Source organism: Petaurus breviceps, unplaced genomic scaffold (assembly GCF_028583685.1).
Source record: "Petaurus breviceps papuanus isolate PSGF00001 unplaced genomic scaffold, PetGlider_PUasm1.0 688, whole genome shotgun sequence".
NCBI classification, from domain to species: domain Eukaryota; kingdom Metazoa; phylum Chordata; class Mammalia; order Diprotodontia; family Petauridae; genus Petaurus; species Petaurus breviceps.
In genome coordinates this window covers 22,754,694-22,765,864 of record NW_027186457.1, presented here as the reverse complement: position 1 = coordinate 22,765,864, position 11,171 = coordinate 22,754,694, and the positions used below count along the sequence as shown (strand labels likewise).

At 41.6% G+C, this 11,171-nt stretch overlaps 1 protein-coding gene across 1 annotated transcript in view; it reads left to right on the top strand.

The window, feature by feature from the left end:
- The first annotated feature begins 1,032 nt into the window (after nt 1–1,032).
- Nucleotides 1,033–11,171, top strand: part of CLRN1 (clarin 1) — a 51,729-nt gene continuing 41,590 nt past the window's right edge. The window contains exon 1 of the mRNA XM_069104446.1: nt 1,033–1,285. Coding sequence (XP_068960547.1) covers nt 1,033–1,285 — 253 coding nt within the window. The remainder of the gene's footprint in view (nt 1,286–11,171) is intronic.

The following is an 11,171-nucleotide window of genomic DNA, read 5'->3' as shown; positions in this document are numbered from 1 at the left end:
TCAAGGAAGAGATCCTAGAAGTCATATAGTCCAAGGCCTCCCCCCCCCCCTTTTTTAAAGAGACCTAGAGATTAAGTGACCTGATAAAGGTCACACCGACAGTCATTGATAAAGCCAGGAGTCAGTGCTCCATCTTCTAATCCAAATCCAGGGTGCTCTACTCTGCATGTTGCCGATTTTCTTAATTATAATAGGTGCTTGACACACGTCCCCTTTGATTTGTCCTAAACATGGTGTGAGATAGGCCTTGCAAGTGTTCTTGTCCCCCATTGTATGGAGGAAGAAACTGAGGCTCAGAGAGGACCCCAAGGCACACCCCTGGGGAGTGGCAGCAATGGGCTGCAAATTCCCTTCTTCTTTAAATTCCCTTCTTCTTTCAAGTCCGATCCTCCTTCCGTCCCTCTGAGCTGCCTCTCACAAATTAAGTTAGTTGCTTGATTCACAGTTCCTGCTCTGTGTCAATGGAAATCCTCTGCCAGTCTAAGGGGGTGAGACTTTCTATCTACAGATAGTAGAGAAAACGTGTGTGTTCTATAGACCCCTCTACTCTCTCATTTCCCTCAATTAAACCTGAAATGGGGGGGGGGACTTCTCAGGTTGCTAATAACTTACAAGAGCCAACCCTATTTCTGGAGGTCTCTACTCATCCAATCAGACAAAAGGCCGATGAGCAAAGAGGAGGCATTCATCGAATTACACAGAGGGTTCCATCTGTTATCTTAAACCTTTGTTACCAAGTGACGCTGAGGAGGAGGGGGAGAGCAGGAGGAGACTTCAAAGTTGCACTTTACAGATCATCCCGCATCCACAGTTCCCAAACTGAAGGGCCAGAAGGAGGAGAGCGGAGGGGAAAGGTCTGAGCCGAGGAATGATCCGAAAGCCCGCATGCGAGCAAAGTAAGCAGGCGACCATTCCGGTGGACTGGAAGGCTCAGCGGTCCGTTATGCAGATGCAGTGATGGGAATCCGGGGAATTGCACGGTGCCCTTTCTCCAAGCCGTCTTTTCTCTGAAGCTTTCCCCGGCTCCCAATCATGCCCAGCCAACAGAAGAAGGTCATCTTTTGCACAGCTGGTATCCTGAGCTTTGCGTGTGCTTTTGGAGTCATAACAGCCTTGGGTACCCAGCTGTGGGTCAAAGCCAAGATTCTCTGCAAGACCGGAGCCCTGCTTGTCAACGCTTCTGGACAAGAGCTTGAGAAGTTTACAGGGGAGCTCCAGTATGGTCTTTTCCATGGGGAAGGGGTGAGACAATGTGGCTTGGGAGCGAGGCCTTTCCGGTTCTCATGTAAGTAACCATTGTGGCTGAATTATTTAATACCTGTGCATGTACCTTGGGGCCATTGAAAGACCTGATTCTTAGAACCTAACTTTGTCATCCAAGCCAACCTTTATAAACTGGTATGAAATGCCCCCAGATACTGGCATTGCTTCCAGAGAATCCTTTCTCTTTGACAGGTTTTATTTAAACTACCAGGAATTAAAATTAAACTGCATCCTAGACATAAATATTTATTTCAGGCAACAGGTCTTGTTGGGGATAAATATTATTTTTACAAGAACCTCTTCATTTTTGCAATTATGCTTTGCTCTTTAAAAAAAGCTCTTTAAATCGATGTGGTTGAATGGGGATGTTTAAAACTCATTGGTAGCTGGTTCATAGCTGTATTACTTCTTTAGAAAGAACAATGTAGAAGTTAAGACCAACCACCAACTTGAACTGGGGTAGGGGAGATGGCAGAATGCCTCTGAAATTAAAGAATGCAGCAATTAACTGACTTTCAAAAAAATGTGCAGATTTGGAAAGACAGATCACATTGCCTCCAGTTTCTTCTCATAAGTGGTGGCTTAGATATTTATAACCTATTTTGGCTTCAAAAAGAAGTTACAAACAATTAGCAAGTAAATTGCAAGATAATAAGTGGAAATTTATAAAAAATAATCTGCTGTGTCTCTCGCAACATGTCCTCGGAAATGATGATTTTTTTTTTGAAGAAAAGATAATTTAGAGGAATCTGCTGGCATAAATCACTCTTCAGGAAAGAAGGCTGCTAATAGAGGCATTTTAAATGAGTTATTATCCTGTCTCTTCCCCCACATCGAAGGACAAAACTAATTGAATTTATTATTAAAATTTGCTGTCTCTAATTAAATTTTAGCAATGGTCTATTTATATTTTCAACCCCTTGCCATCCCTCCACCTCCATTACTTTCCTGGATGTGACTGAGGGGTAGAATCCAACTCACCTATGTTACCAGGTGATAGGAGTTTTTACAGAGTCCTCAATCCTTGAAAATTAGTGTTCTGCCCTTCAAGAGATTATTACAAAGTACTTCGTGATGAAGTACAAACCAAACCACGGTTCGGAATGGATTTCATTCTGGGGCTCATCAAAGTAATGGAATCCAGAAAGGTGCTAAACTCTCCTGGATCAAGAAACACAAAGCTTAGTAGCACATGATTTGTAACTATATTAAAAAAAAATGAGGGACGTGATTGCACAGCATGTGTGAGTCACCAGCAATTCCAATGAAGTTTGGCATTGAAGCTGGCAGTTGAGTTACTGTGATCCCTGCATTTTGCTTGGAAAAAATGGCCCTAGAAAACTTTCCTTCAAAGGATGTGACATGCATCCAAGGCTCCCTGGGCCCCTCCAATGGTAGCTGCCCACCTAGTCTAGCCTTCAGCTGACCTCACTTATGGTTAGCCAATCCCCCTTGTTTTTTTCTTTTCTTCCTGTCTCTCAGGCTTATTATGCTCCCTTATAACAACTAACTTTTTTTCTTCCTAGGCTAGTAAAGAGAATCTGAAATTTGTTCATTTACTCTTTGTAGAGAACTATCTGTACATACTTGACTTATTTAATCTGCAACAGGCAAGAGAGGAAACTGAGGCTCAAGAAGATAAAATTGCCTAAGATTATGTAGGTCATATATGCAAGAAGTAGTTCAGGGGATATTGCACTGTCAGGTCTGAAGTCAGGAAGACCCATCTTTGTGAGTTCAAATCCGGCCTCTAACATTTACTAGTTGTGTGACCCTGGACAAGTCACTTAACTCCGTTTGCCTCAGTTTCCTTATCTGTAAAATGAGCTAGAGAAAGAAATAGCAAACCACTCTAGGATCTTTGTCAAAGAAGCCCCAAGTGCAGTCACAGAGAATCAGACAGGACTGAAATCACTCAACCACAGCAACAAAAACACAATAGACAAGATTCGAATCCAGGTTCTATGACTCGTGTCTCTTTCCGCTGAGCATTCTTATACACTGCTTGAGATCCTTGCCCTTATATAATGTGGAGGCCCTCAGTGTCTCTTAGATTGAACAGGGAAGACTTGCTGTTGTGTTTAAACTGAAAGGGCAAAACAGATTCAGAGGACTCTAGAGAGTATAATGTTCATTGGAGTAAATGCTTCCCATGGTTTATGGTCTCTAATCACTTTAGTATTACAGATTATCATCATTGCACCTGGAAAGTTTTCATTATTACCACAATAACATAAGGCTCTTATCTTCCCATTAAAAATGCCATTACTCAGATATCCAAATAGATCTGTGTTCTCACCAGTGGTGGGGAGGAGGGTATTTCTTCCAATGGCACAAATCTCAACCTTCTCGTGCTCTACTACTCTTGTCCATGTCCTCCCACAGATTCTAACAGCTCCACTTAATGTGCTGGGGCCCTCCCCCCATTCTCCTGATGTCATAAGGATACCAATGGAACACATGTGCCGTCCAATGGTTAGCCCTCCTGCTCACCACATAATCAGCCTACCTTCTTTGTCAATCATTTCTTTAAGAACATCTGTCTGCCACTTGCCTGATCAAATTCTTTCTTAGTAATGGGCTGCCACCTGTTCACACCCACTATGCCCTCGACTTAAATTCCTTGGCATCTGTGATGTGGTGACACAGCAGGTCATCACACAACGTCAATAAAAGATGAGCATGAGAAAGACAGGTCTTTGTTTCAGGGAGAAGTTAGGCGTTCATTGAGACGACTTTGTGAACCATCCAACTCATTCTCCTGTTCAATGCTCAGCCCAACTCAATTTCCTCTTATAGTATCTATCAAAGATACAGATATAGATAGATACAGACATATATGTATATACATACACAAATATATGTGTATACATATGTATATATACATACACACAAACTTATGGATGAGTTCTCTGTGTTGTCCATTCATCCGGATATAATAGTCTGGACTCTGGACAGTGGGCACTCTTCATCCACTTGGTCTTAATCATTATTTTGTCAGCCTATCTATCTGGAACATTTGTTTTATTATAGTATCTTTAATGTAAGCCAAGCAGTGTGCATCTGAGTGTATATGTGTGTGTCTGCGTGTATATGCATATATATGTCTATATCTAAGCATGTATATAAATATACACATACATGTGTACATGCACGAACTTTTTATCTCTGTTCAAACCCTTCTGAGCTTGGCAGAAATCAGTGGCGCTATGGTTCAGAGGAAAGAGTTCTGTATTTAGAATCAGTGGCCCTGGATTCAAATTTTAGCTCTGCCAATTATTCTCTTGGTGAGCTTGAGCAAGTCTCTTAACCTCTCCCGGCCTTAGTTCCTTCTAATTCTAAAGCTGTGATCCTTTGAAAAGACCAGAGCTTGTTCTTTCCTGGCCACTGCTTTTGAGAACTCAAGGTCCCCTCCATGTCATGATGAGGGATCAAAGGGGGATGTTAGTGGAATTGTTGTTGTTGTCATAAACATAACGACTGGAAGGGAAGGAAAGAACTCAAAATAATCGGTCCAAATTGACCTTTTTACCTATGAACATTTTAATTTGGTTCAACAGACACTCATCAAGTGCCTACCACATTCAAGGCAGGTTGGTGTAGTGAATAGAGAGCAGGACTCAAAATCTGGAAGACCTAGGTTCATGTCCTATCTCTGACTCTGACTACTGTTGTTATTTTAAGCAAGTCCTTCAATATCTCAACATCCCCAGGCAATTCTCAAATATTAGAAAATGTCATTCTGCATGGGGATGGGTGAGGTTGAGAGGGGGTATGTTCCCTCATTAAAAGACCATTATATCAATGTTGAAGGCATGCTACTAAGTTCCAGGGAAACCAAGACCAAAATGATACAATCCCTATCATCATGGAGTTTACAATCTATTAGAAGGACTCTGAATACATATAAGTCATTTGTGGGTTGGAGAACAAAATTAGAAACCTTCAGGAACCCCACCTCCTGGCTTCCCTGACTCTTCAAGATTCAACTCATATCCCATCTGCAGCAGAAGGCTTTCCCAGTCCCCCCTCCCTCCTTCAGAGCCTGAGATTACCTTCCACAGGGGAATAGGGAAAGGGTAGACATATATTTTAGCACTTTAATAAAAGTCTTTGATCTGTGAAGTTTAGATTCAATCAAAGGGCTGCATCTGAGGACCTAGAGGGCCACTGGTGACCTGGAAACTACAGGTTCCCCACCCCTAACCTAGTATGTACCAGGACCTGTGTTAATCATTTCATAAATACTATCTCATTAATCTAGCTGGGAACACAGCTCATTTCCCTTTTAAAATTTCCCTTTAAAAAAGTTACTAGGAAAAATGTGTAACATTTTGGTTTTGCAAAAAGTCTTTGCAGGAGAACAGAAAAGTTAAATCTTCACCTCTCTCCTTTTTCCCCCTCCCCCAGCTCCTCTAATTGATTTTTCTCAAACCAGTTTTCATTATTTGTTGGTAGCAACTATAATCCTATTCCTATTTCCTAAAAATAATTACATTTCAATATAGTCAGATAATCAACTGCACCAAGTTTCTACCCAAACTCTTCTTCAGGTAGGAGACATTTCATGAAGATATATGGCATTGGCCTCTGTCCCTTTCCAAAACCAGATCTGTATTGATTGCTGCCCTTGTAAATGTTCGAGAACCTTGCACATGTATGATAGATGTATGTGGCTTGGGTCACACCGTCCAGCAGTACGTGATAACATGCCTGTGAAGAAGTCAACAATTTAGCTCCTTTGGTCCCTTTCCTGTTTTCCACTGACCACGATGTCTCTTTTAATTATGAAAGGAATTTGCATCGCCAGCAAACCCAGATGGGCTGGGAAAGCCTCCTTTGAGCCTTCTTTCTGCCTCGTTTGATCTGGCTGATTCTCATCAGTTTCTGGGTCAGCCTTTCATTTTTAAAAGGTCACCAGCATTCATATTTAGCACCCAAATCCATTCATTATGATAAAGGAATATTTCATTTTTCCACGTTCCTCCTTAGTTTTCCTCATATGTCACCAAACTACAACAACAAAACCAAACCCCAAACTTGAACATTATATTTAGGTTTTAAATGGAACCATACAGTCCTTTCTGAAGTGTGTGTAGGTGTGTGTATAAGTGTGTGTGTGTGTGTGTGTGTGTGTGTGTGTATGTAAGGGGAATGAGGCAGGGATTATGTTTTTAATGGATTTTTTAAGTGCTATAGAAAATGGTAAAAATGTGATATTCACAAGCATAAGGTTGATTTCTCCTAAATAAACCACAGGAAGCAAGCAGTTTTAAAATCAAGATTGTTTTGCTTTACCCCTGAGTTTCCAGGGCCTTTCACATTCTCTGAGGGGGGTCCAGATGTGTAATTTAGTCTGTGTATAGAGACTGTCTCCACTGTTGCACATCAATCAATGCCTTGTCTGCAACTGATAGTCTTAATTGCCAGGGCACGGAGAGTTTAAATGACTTGACTGACCATGGTCATGCTTAGTCTGGGTCAGAGACAGGCCTGATACTCAGGTCTTCCTCCCTATGAGGCCAGCACATGATTTCCCCCTTGCATGTGGTAGTTGTACTAGAAATGCTTGAACTGAATTGACTGTTTTCAGTCAAGCTATTTCAACATTTCAGAAAAAAAGAAACATGAAATATTTTTGAGTTGGATGAAATAAGTTTTAAATGATCATATTTCAGCTCACAACTTCAGCTACATAGTTAGGTTTGGTGTTTTTGTGGGGTGATGGATAGTGGGAGTGATTTCATCAGGATGGGAAAATTCTGTAGTAAAAGTTCTTTTCACAAGTTAGAGAGCAATTTGTCTGCATCTAATAGTCTTTCAGAGTATGGGGTTAGATTGAGTGACCAGCCATGATCCCAGTTAGTATAGGTCAAAGGCAGACTTTGAACTCAGGTTTTTCTGACTCCAAAGTGAGTCCTTCATCACTTTGCTTCTCAACCCAAACAGGAAAAATCTCAGCAATTTAAACCTTATTAATTCAAAGTTTGTGGAAATTTGGATAGGGGGTAGGTTGAAATTTACCTTAGTTAATGGGAAAAAAGTTTTGTTGAGTTATTAAATAATAGGAGAAAAATCACAAAGGGGTATTATAAACAATTTAGCAGAACAATCCTTTAGAAACCCCACACTTAAATAGGTCTTGGTCCTTGCATCTCTAACCAATCCACTTTGCACTGTGAGAGAAATTTTCCTAATGTTTCATTCCAATCATGTCACCTGCCTGTTCAGAAATCTTTCATGGTTTTTCATTGGCTCAGTTAAGCACCAGCTACTTAGACAGATATTCAAGGCTCTTCATGCTCTGGCTTTTTTTTCAACATTTCCCTCATTTTCTCTCCTTATTCCACTAAAATTGGACACCTTGATGATGTTTCCTGCATTCTTGTTTTTCCACACACTGGGTCACACAACTGGATTGTCTGCTCTTCCTTCTTGGCATTTTGGCTCCTGCCCATCTCAAATGCCATCTCCTTCATGATGATTTCTTATAAAATGAGTTCTCTCCCATTACCAAATCCTCAAAGTACCTTATGGAACCATGTGTGAGCTTTTATCTGAAGCAGGATTGAACTCAGGTCTTTGTAAGGGTTATGGGATTTAAAGATCTCCCATGCCCCATGGACGTGCTGACATAGCAGAGCAAGAGAAAGTGAAAAGCCGAGCTAACGGTCCTGCGGTTGGCAGTTGGTGGCGGTTGCCTTTTTTTTTTTTTTGAGTTAGGACTCCGGCTGAGCACTGCCAGGGGCCGGAGCTGCTGGGAGCGCTCTTCCAGGACGCTGGGTGGTTGCTGTGAGTGGGGAGAGGAGGACCTTTGCCTGAGGTAGCCTGTTCTGTTTTAAAGGCTTGAGAATGTGGGTGCTTTCTACTTTATCTACCTGTGCCAATATCATAACTACTCTGATGGCTTTCACTTTCTGGTTTTGGGACTCAGTCTTTTGGTATCTTAATAAATTTTCTAGTTTATTTCCCCAAATGGCAAACCTGACGTATTTTATGATGGATAATTATATCAGCATATTTGTAATCTCTATAGGCATTGTGAATATGGCATTGCTGATACAGTCTTCTCAATAAAAGGCCCAGCACTTGGCTTGTTTAGATCACAGAGCTAAGCAGACATGTTAGTGATTACATTATGCATGACTACTGCACACACTTCATGTATACATCTGCAAATGTGTCTTCTCTCCTTATGAATATTAACTAGAATTCTGTCTTTGGCCATAACACATATGGAAGGTGTGTTCAGATGTTGTTGAAATGACTGACATGTGACCAGAAGTCTTGTCTACCCTGGAGCCTTTGCCCTTTGCAAATACACCCCTTCCATGTCAAGCCTAAGGCTAGTTTTCATATCTCTTTGCCTCCTCTGACTACCTGACACATTGGCCAAAAATAAAAATAAAAATCAGCCCATGTCTTTGGTAGAGATAGAGCTGCTATTCTGCTTTCCCAGAATTCCCAGAACCAAGGAGGTACCATAAGACTGGAGAAGAACAAATGTCCCAATTTGTTTTTTTTTTTTGTTTGTTTGTTAAAAAAAAAGGAGAATAGAGTCTAAAGATGATAAGCCAGGGACAACATTTGAGGACATATTTTTAATGAGGTTGTTAGTGTATATCTGGAACAGAATCAGTGATTACCAATAATCAACCTAGCTTCTTCAATATGGGTTACACCAAACCAGCCTCATTTTCTCTTTTGATCATTTGTAGGCTGACTAGAAGATAAAGGGGATATTGTAAATATAATTTACATAGATTTTTTTTCCAAAGTATTTAACTAAATCTCATGTTATTCTTCAGGAATAACTCGAGACCTCTGGGCTTGATAATAGTACAAAATTATAGAGACTCAGAACTGATTGAATGCCTGAACCCAAAGAATAATCATTAGTGGTCTGATGTCAACTTAGAAGGTCTCCAGGGGACTGAAGACTGTCTTAACATTTTTTTATAGGTGACTTGGGTTAAAGGCATAGATGGAAAGCTCATCAGATTTACAGATGACACTCTATACCTCAATTCCCTTTCCCCCATCCCAGATCTTTTTTCTCTATTCAGAGATAAAATAAATAAATAATGCGAAGTAAACAGTAGGCTGAGGTGAGAGAAGGGTAAGTCACAGCAGCCCTCGGCATTTCCTTGGAGAGAGAGAGATTTATAGGAGACAAGATGGGGAAGGTCAAATGACAGCAGAAGTCTGACCTGTCCTAACAAGTACAGGGGCCCTCCATTCTCTCTCTCTCTCTCTCTCTCTCTCTCTCTCTCTCTCTCTCTCTCTCTCTCTCTCTCCCTCCCTCCTTCTCTCCCTCCCTCTCCTTCCCTCTCTCCCTCTCTCTCTCCCTATATCTTTCTCCCTTTCTCTCTGTCTCTTTCTCTGTCTCTGTCTGTCTGTCTCTTCCCTCTCTCTCTCTCCTTCCTCCTTAGTTGCTGAAGCCATCAGTGAGAGGTGGTGTTGTTGGTTACTGACCAACAGGCTTAGCACCTCTCTGGAGACATATGAAGTCTGGAGAATATTCTGGACATGAAGGACATGGAGATGGGAGACAGAACATCACCTAGAGTAAACAGCAAATAAGCCAGTTTGAATAGAACTGAGGAGGAGGAGGAGTTTGTAATCGACTTGGAAACACACATTAGAACAAAATTATGAAGGCTTTCAATGCCATGTAGAGGAATTAGTATTTTCTCTTTGAAGTAAGGAGGAACCACTGAAGTTTCTTGAGTATGGGAGGAACATGATGAGACCAGAGCTTTAGGGATATACATTTGGCAGCTTTGTGGAAGACAGGCTGGACTGGAAAGAGGCTTGAGACAGGGAGACCCATTAGGAGTCTGTTACTGCCCTGGCCTCTGGGAGAAGTGTTGAGTGCCTAGTTTAGGGTGATTGTAGTGTGAGAGGAGAAGAGAGAACAGGTGCAAGAAATACTATAGAAACAGAACCAACAGGATTCGGCAGCTCACTGGATATTGTAGGTAAGTGAGGGAGAAAATGTAATGATGACTCAGGTTTGAATGAGGACAGTGGGAAAAATGGCAGTGACCTTGAAGTTAGCAGCAGGGGAAGAGTTTAGGGGAGAGATGAGGCTTATTTTCCAAAACATGTCTCATGTTGATTTTGAGATTCTTTTTTTTCTAGCTTTTTTTTGGAGGGGGGAGGGTAGGGTAATTGGAGTTAAGCGACTCTCCCAAGGTCACATGGCTAGTACATGTTAAGTGTCTGAGGCCGGATTTGAACTCAGGTCCTCCTGACTCCAGGGTTGATGCTTTTATTCACTGCACCACCTAGCTGCCTCTCTATTTTGAGATTCTTAAGGAACAGTGCAGGTGGTGATCCCAACAGGCTGGGGCTCAGGAGAGTGACGATGGCCATGTAATATATGGATTTGCGGGTCATCTGTATGGAGATGACAGCTGAGCCCATGACAACTAATGAGACTGCCCCTTCATTAATTAACTAGCATTTACTGAGTGGCAATAATTAACAAGAAGCCTACTGACCCAGTATAATGGAGGGCAGGACAGATGGTGTGCCTGGAGAAAGTGCCACTGTCTCCTGGGATAAGCCAGGTTTTCATGAAAGCTAGAAGATGGGATAAGCATGAAAGATTATTTGTTAACAATAGAATAAGAATTTCATAAGGCACACAATAGAAGAGAAAGGCAGAGAGGGAAAGGAACAGAGGAGGATTGACATGGATGGGTATAATGGAACTGTGAGTGATAGGGGATAGGGGTGGGCAGGGGAAGGGATCTTGGGCCTATAAGCAGGCTGAGACTGAGTCACAGAAATTCTCAGTGAAAATTTCAAGACTAGACTGTCCCTCCCTTCCCCGTAGTAATTAACTCTAGGTCAATGATGATGATGATGATGATGATGATGATGATGATGATGATGATGAT